Genomic DNA, 15096 nt, shown 5'->3' with positions numbered 1-15096 from the left:
AAGCACTGGTTGTACATATAGGCTTTGGACAATGCAACTTATAGGCATACTGTCAAAATTAACCACTTGGAAAATGTACATTTAGACAAAAGTGATACTTTCAAAACTTTAATCAGATCATTCATTTGCAGCAACATGGATGGACATTCTAAGTGAAGTAAGTCAGCCAGAGAAAGACAAATATCATACGATACTACTTACATGTGGAACCTCATGTAACAGACTCACAGACATAGAAAACAAACTTATGGTTACCAAAGGGGAAGGGGGGTCAGAGGGATAAATTAAGAATTTGGGATTATCAGATACAAACTACTATATATAAAATAGATAAACAACAAGGTCCTACTGCATAGCACGGCGTACTTTATTCAATATCTTGTAATAAAGTATAATGGAAAAGAATCTGAAAAACAGTATATATACACACATATATGTATTGGGTTGGCCAAAAGGTTCGTTCGTTTTTTCCCATATGATGGCTCTAGCAGCAGTTAGTTGTCTTTAACTTCATTTGAAACAATTTTGTTAGATTATGACAGCTGTCATATCAGCGTGCATTTAAAAAAAGACATCAAAACTGGTGAATTTCTGTGTAGCCATTTTAATATTTAAGATGGAAGAAAAAAGCACCATTTTCAGCATATTATCTCAAGAAAGGTAAAAACACAACTGGAATGCAAAAAAACACTTGTGCAGCGTATGGAGAAGGTGCTGTGACTGATCGAACATGTCAAAAGTGGTTTGCGAAGTTTTGTGCTGCAGATTCTAACTGGACAATGCTCCACGGTCGGGTAGACCAGTTGAAGTTGACAGCAATCAAATTGAGACATTAATTGAGAACAATCAACGTTATACCACACAGGAGATAGCTGACATATTCAAAATATCCAAATCAAGCACTGAAACTCATTTGCACCAGCTTGGTTATGTTCATCGCTTTGATGTTTGGGTTCCACGTAAGTTAAGTGGAAAAAGCCTTCTTGACTGTATTTCCGCATGCGATTCTCTACTTAAATGTAATAAAAACGTTCCGTTTTTAAAACAATTTGTGATGGGAGATGAAAATAATATGGAAGGGAAGAGATGGTGGGGCAAGCGAAATGAACCACTACCAACCACACCAAAGGCCGGTCTTCATCCAAAGAAGGTGATGTTGTATATATGGTGGGACTGGAAGGGAGTCCCCTATTACGAGTTCCTTCCGGAAAACCAAATGATTAATTCCAATAAGTACTGCTCCCAATTAGACCAACTTGAAAGCAGCACTCGATGAAAAGCGTCCAGAATTGGTCAACAGAAAAGGCATAATCTTCCATCAGGATAACGTTAAGACCTCATGTTTCTTTGATGACCAGGCAAAAGCTGTTACAGCTTGGCTAGGAAGTTCTGATTCATCCGCCGTATTCACCAGACATTGCACATCTGATTTCCATCTATTTCGGTCTTTACAAAATTCTCTTAATGGAAAATATTTCAATTCCCTGGAAGACTGTAAAAGGCACCTGGAAGAGTTCTTTGCTCAAAAAGATTAAAAGTTCTGGCAAGATGGAATTATGAAGTTGCCTGAAAGATGGCAGAAGGTAGTGGAACAAAAGGGTGACTACATTGTTCAATAAAGTTCTTGGTGAAAATGAAAAATGTGTCTTTTATTTTTACTTAAAAACCTAAGGCACTTTTTGGCCAACCCAATATATATACATACTACAGAAAATTGAAACACTTTGCTGTACACCAGAAACCTACATAACATTGTAAATCAATTATACTTCAATTAAAAAAAAAGAAAAGAAAAGAAAAGAAAAAACCACCTAGCATTAAACCTTTCAATAACCTTCTATGTTATTCGGGGGGGGGGGGGGAATCCAAATTTCTTGTATTTGTATTGTACAAAGCACTGAATAATCAGACTTAACTATTTCTCTAACCTCATTGTTCACATCAACTTGCCTCACCCTCGATCTGCACTAGCACCCCCTCTGTTTCTGGAACACATTAAATTCTTTCCTGCTTTGATATCTTTGTACATGCATTTCTCTCAGTTTTTAACATGGTTCTTCCTAATTCTCTCCTTCTTTTCTTAAATCTTAAAGATTACGTCTTCAGAAATGGTTTCCCAACCTACTCTAAATGGGACCTTCCATGATACTCATTATTATAGCATCCAATTTCTTTTCTTCACAGTACTTAGAAGGCAAGTGCAGGTCTCTCTCCATTAGAATGAGTCCTTTGAGAGAAGGGATCTTGTCCCCTAGGTCCATAGCTATGGATCTAAACATACTTGGCATATACAAAGTGCTGAAATATATTGGGAGAAGGTCAAACTTAGATGCTAGTAGGTGACCAACAAATACTATTAAGTTAACCAACGAACTTGTCTGCATTGTGGGATAAATTACCATATCAATTAAAAATTAAAAAACACATAGCAAAATTGGTGATTCTGATTTTATAAAAGTTGATTATAGCAGTAATTAAGGAATGAATCCACTTGTCTTAGTAATAAAACCACAGTGATGAAAAAAATTACCACAATTTAAGTTTAAAACTAACAGAATATAAAATTGTGCTAAATTTTATAAAATAAATACATTTAAAAGACTAGAAGGAAATACATTAAAATGTTAACAGATTATGTCTGGATGGTTTGATATATTTTCTTTTTTGCATCTTTCTGTATTTTTCAAATTCTCTACAATGAGCATATTATTACTCTTATAATCAAAACAAAATTGAACAAGAACAATTATCATACTAAGCTGGCTCTAAAGCTATCCATAGCCATGAATGAAACATACTGACCAATTTTGCAAATTACTAAATAATATCTCATTTTTTAAAATCTTCAAATGACAGTCATTAAAGTCTACTTATTATTATAGTGCATTTTTTGCTAAATCTTTACCACTATCACTCTGCCACTTTTTCCTTTTAATCTTGGAAGTAGTTTAGTATGGTCAAAAACAAAGCAAAACAAACAAAAAAAACCTTCTTTGCACTCCAACTTCTAAATCCCAGCTCTATCATTATCTAGTTATGTATTACTGAGATACTACTTCACTGAGTTCAATTTTTCTCATCTGGTAAATGAGAATAATACCACCAATTAGAACTATTTATAAAGCTCCATGCTTAGTGACTGGCTTTTAGTAGGGTCTAAATAAAGAATAGCTACTATAATCCATCAGAATATTACCTAGTAGATAGATTATAAGCACTCTGAGAGACCATGACCATCTAGCTCCACTGTATCCCTCCCTAGTCTAGCACTGAGCCAGTATGTAGGAGTTTTCAACCCATACTTGTCAAACCAATTACTATCTTCACTACCTTTTTCAGGTAGAGCTGCATTAGGATTGTAGGGGATTATTACCTCCATCTGCCTAGTTATTTTAATGGAAAATTAGACTAAATCTTAAAAACTAGAGGAAATCAAAGATTAAATCATATACCTCCACATTATCCTATGGTAGTAGAAAATAAATGAGTAAACAAATAAGACAGAATTTTAGATAGGATAAGTAATATTATTAGCCATTTCTTATAATATTTCTTTCCATATTTTTACATAACATCACTACCTACTGACCTCCTGTTATAGTAGATGAAGAACTTTATCAATACCACATTGACGCTATCCTCCCACTAAATGTTATCCCAATTTTTGGTTAAATTGATTGTAGTTTTTGCATTATTATGATTAGGAAAATACTGCTCACTGTAGAGCCAAGAAATGTACTATGATGATGCCTGATTTTTAAAAATTTTTCTTTTCCTACTATGTTCATATCCTTACTCTTTTACATCAGGTATTATTTACTGATTAACACCTTTTTATTCCAATTGCTCAAACATATCTATTTAGTCTACTTTTATCTGGAAACCTCACTTTTGGTGAGGAAGAGAGGTCTACTTTCCTGTGTCCTCCTGCTCCAATTTGAACTGGATGCTCATAGCTTTGCTGTGCAGGTATCATCTTGGGATGGCCCTTCACTGCTTTCCTGTGTTAGATTCTCTTTTCCTTAGCTCTCAGCATGTTTTCTTTTTAACTACTTTTACTCCCTTTTGTTAGTGTATATGGTGTACTTTTTGACTACTTTTACTCCCTTTTGTTAGTGTATATGGTGTACTAACTTCCTAAAAAAGAGTGCATAAAAGATCTATCATTTTTTTAACCTGTGTGGCAGACACTCTTAATTACACGATCCAACAGCCATTTCCAAACCCCTTCCCCTATGTACTATACAAAGGCTGGAAAAGCTAATCTCTTGCTTTCCCAGACTCTCTTGAAGCCAGGTTTCACAGTTCTAGTCAACGAAATGTAAGTAGGGAGCTTTCTGTGTACGTTTTGCTCTCCTTCCTTTTTTCCTATCTGGAATGAAGACATGATGTTTGAGGTACTTCAGCCAACTTGCCACCATGAGGCTACAGCGAGTTAAAAATAGAAAAACAAAGACTAAAAAGAACCTGAGGGCCTTCATGACATTTCTTGAGTCAGTACATCAGTCCCAGATTATCTACATCTGGATTTCTTGTCCAGTGAGAGAAAAGATTCCCTATTTTTTAAGCCATTCTTCTCTTGGTTTTCTATTACTTGCAAACAAACACATACCCCACCAATAAACCTGTTATATCTGAAAATACTATTTCTTCCTTCTTGGCTAGGAATAGAATTCCAGGTTGATGATAATTTTCCTTCAGAATTTTTAAGACCTTGTTTCCCCTTATCAGCTTCCAATGTTGCTGAAAATTCCTATCATTCTAAGACCTGTTCCTTTGAATCTAACCTTATTTTACAGTGGCAGCTTCTTAGATATTCTTTTTATGGCTGGTATGTAAAATTCCACAACGAACAATGATGTGCCTTCCAATTGAGAAGGTTTTTTTTTTTTTCTTCTAAATTCAATGTACTGACTTCCAAAGGGGGCCATTTATAATTTGCAGACCAATACTTTCCAGTTTAGGAAAATTTTCTGTTAATTCTTTGTTTTATAATCTAGTCTCCTCCATTTCCTTGTTCTCCATAGTTGGAGAAACTATTATGAGTTCAACACTGGACCTCCTATATTGATTTTCTAATATCCTTGTTTTCTCCAATTTCCATCTCTGTCTCTTTGTCTATTTTTAGGGAGACAGATGTCTTACAACTCTCCTACTTTTTATTTTAACAAAATTTATTTCCAAAAGTCTCTGATCTTTCATTACATCCTATTATTGTTTTATGGATGCAGTATCCTTTTCTCTACCAAAAGTGATCTTGATCATTATTATTTTCATGTACTTGTGTTCAGTGCATCACTCCAGATTTCTGTTTTCAGGTTTGTTTTGTTTTTGTCTCTCTCTTTCATAGGGAAGGTCCTAATACAGAAGATACTTAACCGACAGTTCATTAAGAGTGAAGAAATAGGGGCTTCCCTGGTGGCGCAGTGGTTGAGAGTCCTCCTGCTGATGCAGGGGACATGGGTTCATGCCCCGGTCCGGGAAGATACCACATGCCGCGGAGCGGCTGGGCCCGTAAGCCATGGCCGCTGAGCCTGTGCGTCCGGAGCCTGTGCTCCGCAACGGGAGAGGCCACAACAGTGAGAGGCCCGCGTACCGCAAAAAAAAAAAAAAGAAGGAAATGCTTCTTGAGCTCATGATGTATGGCAGACACTTGACTCAGCTGATCTTAGTTAGACCTCATAACACCCTAACAGGTGGCTACCAATACTCCAAAAGAAAAAGAGTGAAGAAGTAAAATTTAATTGAAAACAGTATGTGTACAACTGTAGGCAACACAGTAGGGGGACTGGGCCACAAAAGTAGCCACTGTACTGGCAGCCAACAGGCAAGATTAGACATTTTATGGGCGGGAGGGAGCATATCCCCAAACAATAGTATCTGGAAATCTTTTTTATGAGGCCATATTTTTCTCCAGAGAAAGTGATACTAACCTTTTGTAGGAGACACATGCCTAGCGTCATGAGAGCAGGGAAATGGTTAGAAGTTCCACTGTTCAGTACCTAGACTTAATTCTATTTTCTACCCTGTTCCCTCTGCCTCCACAGAGCCTCTAGTTCCCTCAGAAAATAAAGCTCTAGCCTCTTCCCAGTAGGAAGTATGGGAGAAAGATCCTGAGGGTCAAACTACTTCACATGCACTTTTATACAATGGTGCTATCTTGTTTTTTAAAAAAATTCCTCCTAAATATAAACAACTATTTTAAAATATATATATATATTTATAAATAATAGATAAAAGGAAAAGCAAGCTGATCTAATTTCTCACCCTATTGCTCTAATTAGGCATTTTAAACCATTGGGTCTTAAACAAATACCATTCTTCTGTGTATACCAATCACAAGCAAAGTGACTACTAAGCAGGGTAACTATGAAAATTATCCAAAATAAGACACTTTTGAGAGTGAATGGGGCACTATTAATAATTATACATGAACTGGCATTATCTCAGGCAAACTAGTTACCCTATCACCAGGAGAATAACTTCCTGGATGCAGAGCTTGTAAAGCTATACGGCATTACCAATGAATTATGTGAAGTCTTCCCTCAGAACAAAGACATACTCTACTATATGTGCCTAATATACAAGTCACTTTAGTGAGGTGGAAAGAATTAGCAAATACAGGATAATACAGTTTTTAAGTTATTAATTCTTACTATCACCCATTACAAGCACACACGTAATTCCTTTAGAAATTCACACACTGTCTTTCTGCTCAAAGGAAATCACAATAATAATTCATATAGTATTTTTAAACAGGTTGAATTAAATAGTTTAGCTGGTAGAGGGTTTTCTTCCTCTTAGAATCACTTCAGTTAAACAAATGGGAAAAGGATAAAGAATGGTTAGAAAGAAAAGAAAATGGGATATAGTCTTCTACCTAAAGTAATTAAGACATGAGAGAAGAATCACTAAACGCCTTTACCCATTCCAGAGTCTTTCTTGGTACCATCTGATATTATGTCTACATGATCAGAATCCACATCATAACTAAAGAAATCATTCAAATAGGTCTTTGATCGCTGGCCACCAAATACATATAAGCAACGATTTTTCTGAAAAAAAGGGCAAAGAAGAAAAAAAAAGTCATTTCCACGAAGAATTCAGAATGATCCTTTTAAAATTTAAAACTCTAAAAAAGTAATTTCACGAGAGATTCCATGCAATGGAGTACTATACTGGTACAAAGCAGAATGAGGAAGCTCTCTATATACTGCTAAGAGGTAATCTCTAAGATATCCTATTAAAGTAAAAAAAAAGCAAGGTGTAGAATAATGGCTATAGGGTGCTGCCTTTGTGTAAGAAAGGAGAAAAAGTAATGTGTGTTGTGTTGTTTCTTTCTTCAAAAAGAAACAAAAACAAAGGAAACTAATAAAGGACAGCTATAGGGGAAGTGACAAAACAGGAAGACAGGGATAAAAACCATATATCTCCAAAAGGATACTGACGGTTTTGCCTTTAGAACTATGTATATGTTTTTACTTAATTAGAAAACAAAATTAACTTAAAAGAAAAAATAATCTTTGGAAAAAAGTGAAACAAATAAGCCTATATACAAAGCCTGTATACAAAGATATGATCACACAGAGACACGTGATCACACAGAGAAGTAGTATTTCTAGTGATTTTAATTCTTGTTTTTGACTCCCATCCCTAGTAGGCAATATTCTAAACAGAACAATAATCAGAAAGCAATCTTAAACAGCACTCAGTGATTTTGTTTAGTTTTGCTATTCTGTAAACTATTATAGAAAGACAGAGCAAGTAACATATCGTCATTAGGAAGTAGGATTTTAACCTTAAAAGATACACAAAAACAAAATCAAAGATATTAAATTTTAAAACTCTATGATCTTAAATTTGACTTGGACATATCAGTATGAACTCATGATTTTTCTCTTACTAAAAAAGACATACATACATATATGCGCGTGTCCATATATGCAAAGGTATACTGGGAGGTGGGCACTCCCACTGGCTGAAGATAGAGAAAAATTAAGGGATCAAAAAGAATAATGGGTCTTCCCTGGTGGCGCAGTGGTTGAGAGTCTGCCTGCCGATGCAGGGGACACGGGTTCATACCCCGGTCTGGGAAGATTCCACATGCCGCGGAGTGGCTGGGCCCGTGAGACATGGCCACTGAGCCTGCGCGTCCAGAGCCTGTTCTCCGCAACGGGAGAGGCCACAACAGCGAGAGGCCCGCATACCGCAAAAAAAAAAAAAAAAAGAATAACGACAGCATTGGATTAAACACATAAAATAAATAAAATTCCCAAGTTCATAATAATACTTAAAAAAAAAAATTGGTAAACTCTAGAGCCTCACCTCATTAACATGAAAAGGTGACAGAGGAAAAGAATCAAACATTTATATTACCTATCCTGTGCGGTTTACATATTAGGGTAGCCAGTTAGTTAACGAGGATAAGCTTTTATAGTACAATCACAGTTAATAAATGAAGAAATTATGTGATTAGAAAAATGACCATTTTTCAAACCCTACTAAAATCTATGACTATAGATTAGTCTATGACTATAGTCACTATAGTCTATGACTATCAGTGGCTGCTAAACCCATCAGATAACAAGTTGACAGGAAACTTTATAATTGATCAATCAGGCTGTTAACACCTAAACCCACCAGAACAATTTTAACATCACCAAAAGTATGACAACTACACATTAAATGTCTCTTTATATCTTGCAATCAGACCAGCTGTGAAGTATTCTTGCAACTCCCCTTTTGGCCCGCCCTAAAAAGCAGAGTGAATCTAAACTAAATTCAAGCCTCTGGATCTACACACCAGCTCACAGGAAATACCGAAGATAGAGGATCATGTTAAATGACACCATGAGTATAAAATCGGTCAAACTAAGAAAATGGGAAATTCTAGATTTACTTGCTTTAACAAATAAGTGGTATACAGAGGGAAAAAAATAGGAGAGGGGAGTACTGTTATGGATTAGAAGAAATTTAAGAGCTTTAACAACCAAATGCAATATACATAGACCTTTTCTGGATCCTGACTTGGATAAAACAACTATGAAAAGGTATTTTTCAGTATTTTAGGGAAAAAATGAATGCAATATTAAATGATATAAAGAAATCGTTTTTGTCAATACTTTGGTTGGGTTTTATAATGATACTATAATTATGTTTTTAAAAAGTCCTTACCTGTTAGTGATACAATACGGTATTTATAGGTGTAATGATACAATGTCTGGAATTTGCTTCAAAATACCCCAACACAATAGAACTTAAGAATAAACTTAAAAATCAAAGAAACATTAAAAAAAATAAGATATAAGTGGGTTAGATATATGAAAGATGAACAGTCGAATAATGCTAACTGTTGAAACTGATAAATAAGTTCATGGGAATTTATTATACTCTTCTCTCTACTTTGGTATATGTTAAAAATATTCCACAGTGTATTTTTAAAGTTATGTTCACAGCAAGAAGCCCAAGTTTTCACTATAGCACATAAAAAGGTTAAAGAGGGCTTCCCTGGTGGCGCAGTGGTTGACAGTCCGCCTGCTGATGCAGGGGACACGGGTTCGTGCCCCGGTCCAGGAGGATCCCACGTGCCGCGGAGTGGCTGGGCCCGTGAGCCATGGCCGCTGAGCCTGCATGTCCGGAGCCTGTGCTCCGCAATGGGAGAGGCCACAACGGTGAGAAGCCCGCGTACCACAAAAAAAAAAAAAAAAAAAAAGGTTAAAGAAATGTCTGTATGCTGGTTTTTGCTGATAAATTTTAATTCTAATTCCATTAAGTCAATTCTTAATCCTTTGCACTTAATGGAGAGTAGCAGAGGGGAAAATAAAAACAGATAAGAAAATTGATCTTCTAGACACTAAGAGAAAACAGTAAGTAGAAAGGTATATAAGAAAGAGAAATAGCTACTACATATAAGCAGTGAAGTTAGTCATTAAAGTGCCTAGATTAGTACTCAGCTGATAACTACTTAGGAATTATTAGGTTGACAGAAGAATCTTATAATTAGCAAACAGTTCCATGTTAAAGGTAGCTTTGTTTTTGTCTATCATTGCCAACACATTTATTTCTAATGAAAAATTTGCTCTTACTGAAGAATTAGATTTCACCACTTCTTTTCCTATTGAGAGATACATGACACAATAACATAAGACAATGTACAGAATATTCTTACTGAGTGGAATAGCATGCAGTGTCCTATACGAGACTGGATGTCCTCAGGCCCAGCATTACAGGAGTCCTCTCGAAGAAGTTTCCAGGTTTGACACTGACAGTTGAAAGCAAACAATCCACTGAATTGTGGTTCACTGGCTCTGCTGTCGTCTACACTGCCATTACATGTCAAAATTCTACCACCAAAGGTGTAGATCATATGTTTTTCTGAGTCCATACACATCTATAGAACAAGGCAACAGATTGAATAGTTTTAGATTGTTCCTATCATATGTGCTAAAATGAAACCAATGTGTGCGGTTTTAGAATCTCAAAGAAGTGAACATTGTCTTAATAACACCAAATACCATCCCTGATTATCATATGCACTTATTAAAATACTGCTCAACACCTGGCAGAGATTCAGGATGGATTTCTAAATACCTTTTCAGGTTTCCATTTTTTTTCCAGTGAGAATAAAATATGCTGGGTTAAGGAGCTTTATGCTTTCTTGAAGCTGCATAATTTTTACCAAATCAACCAATAATACATTAGGTACTGACTTATAACTAAGAGTAAACACTGACCATACTCTGTGGGCAGTGATCACATCCTCCTTATAAAAACTCCCTTCTCTCCATTCTAGGCAACCATTCTATTCCTCTTGCTACCATTTAATAAGAGAGAAGATATGTGAATAAGAGTGATGCAGCTTAATTCACCTCTCCGCATTTATTTTACAAAATTCTTCAAATTATGTTGTTACCAAATAGCAAAACAAACACAAGAAAAGACATTTGCAGCAATCAGTCTCCAGGTGAAACAAATTCTATTTCGAAGAATATGTAAGTTCAAGTTGGTAATTAGATGCTGAATACAAGTGGCATTTATGTTTAAAGAATAAAGTGTATGTAAAACACCTATTTTTTTTATTGTTGTTGCTAAAGCACAAATACTAGCCATTATATGTTCAATTCTCTCCTCCCATCAATTTACTCCTGCTACTTATCTATTTTTTGTATTGTTTTAATAAGAAACTATTAAAATAATTGTAAAGCTTATTTTAAAATTAATATTAAATATTAAAAAGAAAGGATTCTAGCGCCTCCTAATCTTTACCTACCACTAAAAAGATTCACTCACTTGCCATTTCCCAGGTTTCTGGCAGACTTCCATAAATTAAGATGAAAATTTACAATTCCTTAAGGGTGAAATCTTCAGGAACACGGTTGAAAAACTGAGATGTCAAAGCTTTTATGTCCCTGGCACTACAAAGAAAAGTGATCCTACCCTTTAATCTTAAATGATTATATCATGAAAAGCAATCCATACATTGTTGAGGGACACACATAATGTGAGTCTATTTACATTTTCGTAAGTTCACAGATTCATACTAATTTGGTTCAATCTCTGTTATCTAGCCCCTATGGTTCTACTTTATATGGCTACAAAGGGAGCTTCTCTTTCCTTTTGGGGATATTTAAATTTCATTTTGATATAGCTATTCTCATTTGTTATCAGGGGAGAGGCATAAACATCTTTATCTTAGTAGCTCTTTCTTGCATAGCGGACCAAACCAACCCAAAAAGGGACTAAGATACTGTTTAGCTTGATTATTTCCCATATCTTAGAACAATGACACAAAACAGAAACAATTTTATTCCTTCAGCTTGGTTCTTCCCTGGATAAGATAGGTAGTTTCAATGAGGGTCAATTATCAAATAACAAGTTTTTTTTGTTTGTTTGTTTTTGTTTTTTTTTGCGGGTACGCAGGCCTCTCACTGTTGTGGCCTTTCCCGTTGCAGAGCACAGGCTCCGGACGCAGGCCCAGCAGCCATGGCTCACGGGCCCAGCCACTCCGCTGCATGTGGGATCTTCCCAGACTGGGGCACGAACCCGTGTCCCCTGCATCGGCAGGCGGACTCTCAACCACTGCGCCACCAGGGAAGCCCCAAATAACAAGTTTTAATCACTCTAGGAAACTTTATGTTGTTCGTCAGTTTATGGTTTCCTTTTAATTTTTAATCTCTGAAAAATGTTTGAAAATCCAATGGCTTATTAAACTCTGTGAGATCATAGAATCTTTTCCCTCAAGACTTGAAGAAATCTTTTAAGCCTACTCTGTCAGGTTAGGTATATTTAATTTCTAAAAGCAAATAAACAGGACTTCCCTGGTGGCGCAGCAGTTAAGAATCCGCCTGCCAATGCAGGGGACACAGGTTCCAGCCCTGGTCCCAGAAGATCCCACATGCTGTGGAGCAACTAAGCCTGTGGGCCACAACTACAAAGCCTGCGCTCTAGAGCCCGCAAGCCACAACTACTGAAGCCTGCACGCCTAGAGCCCGTGCTCTGCAACAAGAGAAGCCACCACAATGAGACGCCCACGCACCGCAACAAAAGAGTAGCCCCGCTCACCGCAACTAGAAAAAGCCCGCGCAGCAACAAAGACGCAACACAGCCATAAATAAATAAGTAAATAATAAATAAATTAAAATAAAATAAAAGCAAATAAATAAGGGATAGCCACTTATTCCCCACCCCATCCCCAACTGCTTTTTAATTTAAAACCGTCTATTTATTTTACTTTATCACATGAACACAAAATTGGCTAGGGTTAGGTTGGGTTCAAGATAATTTCCTCCTCACAAAATTTGAAGCTATTGCTATAAAGCCTTCTAAGTAGTATTGTCCAACCCACTACCCTACCTCCCACCAACCTCCAAAAATGCCTCATGTTAATCTGATCCTTGCTTACCTACAAAGGTAACCAGCTTTCTCTGTAGCTTTTAGGATTTTCTCTTCTTCCTTGGTTCTGAAATTTCATTAAGGAAGTATCTAGGTAGGGATATTCTTTTTTCATTCATTCTGATCTGCACTTGGAATTTCTTTCATTCTGAAAATGATCTTTCTTCAGCTCTGAGAATTTTCTTCATTTTTACCTTGAGTGGTTTGTTCTTGTTGTTTTGGCCTCCATTCTCTTTCTAGAACTCCTATAAGGTGGATGTTGGAACTTCAGACCCTTTTCTCTGTTTAACTTTTCTCTCATAATCTTACCTCACTAATTTAGTAACCATTTAGAGGTATGTCCACACTGCTTTTTAATCTATTTACTGAGATTTTAATTTCACTATCAAATCTTTAATTTATAATTTTTCTATATATTTCCTTTTCATGAATGCAATAGCCTCCTGAATTGCTCTAAGAAATCACTTAAATTTACCTTAAAGACTTCTTCAATTTACACTACAAACTGTTCTTCTTTGTTGATTCTTAATCTGTTGAGTTCAGAACCTCATATCTCATAGTACTAATTATCTTCAAATATTTGGATTTGGGGGTTATTGTTTTAGTCTTCTTTGTATCTGAGAATCCCTATTCATCTGCCTGTTGCAATATACAGTAGTCTACCTCAAGGGACTGGGTAAGGCAAGATGAGACATGATGCTGTGAAAGGTTCTGCAGCAGCTCTCCAGTGCCTCTTAGGAGTATTGCTCTATCTGTCCAGCTCCAATGACCACACTGAACACTTGACCTATTAATAATTATCACAGTTCAATGCTACTCAGTCAACCTGGAAAATGTCCTGCTGTTTCATCTCCCACTGATCATCTACTGTTTGCCCCAACTACATGCTTTGAGACTCAAGTTGCTGCTATCTTATAGGTTGTGGTTTCTTCTGGTTGGATCTGATCCTACCTGCTTTCTTTGAGAAATTCCCTCAAATATTTAAAATTCCCTAAGGGCATTCTTTCTTTTTCTACACTATTACTAATATATTCTCTTGTCATTTCACAGGATGTTGGGCAGGAGGAGGGTAAAAATATATGTTCAGCCTGCCAATGATCCACAATGACCCAGGGAGAATGCCAATGAGCTGAGATCTCCAATACTGTGATTAAAGTTTCTCCTGTCATTTCTTGATTAGCTCACATTCCATTTTCTAGCAATTTCCTCAAAATGTGCTTATATTTGAAGGACAGTTTGGCTAGATATAAAACCCTTGGCTCACACTGTCTTTTCTTTGAATACCTTCTAGATATTGCTCTATTGTCTCTTGGCACTGAATACAGCTGTAGAGAAATCTGATATCAGTCTCATTTTACTTCTGGATCATTTCATCTAGTTGCCCACCAAATGGCCTCTTTATCTTTTAAATTCAGTGTTAGTAATATATATATCTTAGAGTTGAATGCCTAGGTCAATTTTCCCTGAATTTATCAATATCAGGTCCTCTTATACTATGGGGAATAGGTTTCCTTCTTGAATTTTATGTATAAATATTTCTTCTGTTCCATTGTTTTGGTTTTCTTCTTTAATGTCTCCAATTATGTGTACGCTGGCTCTCTTTTGCCTGCCTTCTCTATCTGTAATTTTCTGGCTAGCCCTTATAACTATATTTGTTTTCTTTACCTGCCTTTCTTATTTCTTATGACCCTAACCTATTCTTCTTTATGCTCCTTGTAAACTAGTCTTCATTTTTTGAAGTGTTACTATATTTTTCTTCAATTTCTTTCTTGAGATTTACCAGGTCCAGCAGATTTACACCTGCTCCTATTATTTGGCCATCTCATCTGCATTCTTGAATGTATGCCTTGTAGTTTTCTTCAGAGTTTCAAGCTTCATTAAGTCAATTAATTCATGTTAGAATATTGGAATATAATTTTCATCTGCTGTTGCATGAAAGAAAGTTTTTGCTGTTCTTTTTCCTTTTATTGTTTTTCTTTAGAGTACTTCTCTAAAGATTTGGTGTTTACTGCTTTTTAGTTTTTCATATTTAAAATGAGCTGAATTCCCCTGGACCAGATAATACAAGGTCCCTATGGAAGTGTGACATTCTTGCTCAAGGACTTCCTCCTCTATTGCTACTGAACTGAATGGCTTCTTCAAAATATGGCGCTTCTGTGAAGCCATCTTCTCTAACTATGAACCTCATCTGGTTTAGGGGGCTTC

The 15096-nt window shown here is 36.2% G+C and overlaps 1 protein-coding gene across 3 annotated transcripts in view; it reads right to left on the bottom strand.

The window, feature by feature from the left end:
- The window catches only part of MKLN1 (muskelin 1), a 178691-nt gene that overhangs the window by 41472 nt on the left and 122123 nt on the right, over window positions 1-15096 (bottom strand). For all 3 annotated transcript variants that reach the window (XM_029233749.1, XM_029233750.1, XM_029233751.1), the window contains exons 11-12: window positions 10169-10390; window positions 6926-7055 (exon numbers count right to left, since the gene is read on the bottom strand). In XM_029233749.1, coding sequence (XP_029089582.1) covers window positions 6926-7055; window positions 10169-10390 — 352 coding nt within the window. The remainder of the gene's footprint in view (window positions 1-6925; window positions 7056-10168; window positions 10391-15096) is intronic.

The sequence above is a fragment of the Monodon monoceros genome, unplaced genomic scaffold, assembly GCF_005190385.1.
Source record: "Monodon monoceros isolate NGI ecotype Baffin Bay Population unplaced genomic scaffold, NGI_Narwhal_1 Super_Scaffold_2, whole genome shotgun sequence".
NCBI lineage: Eukaryota > Metazoa > Chordata > Mammalia > Artiodactyla > Monodontidae > Monodon > Monodon monoceros.
This window is presented reverse-complemented; position numbering and strand designations above follow the sequence as displayed.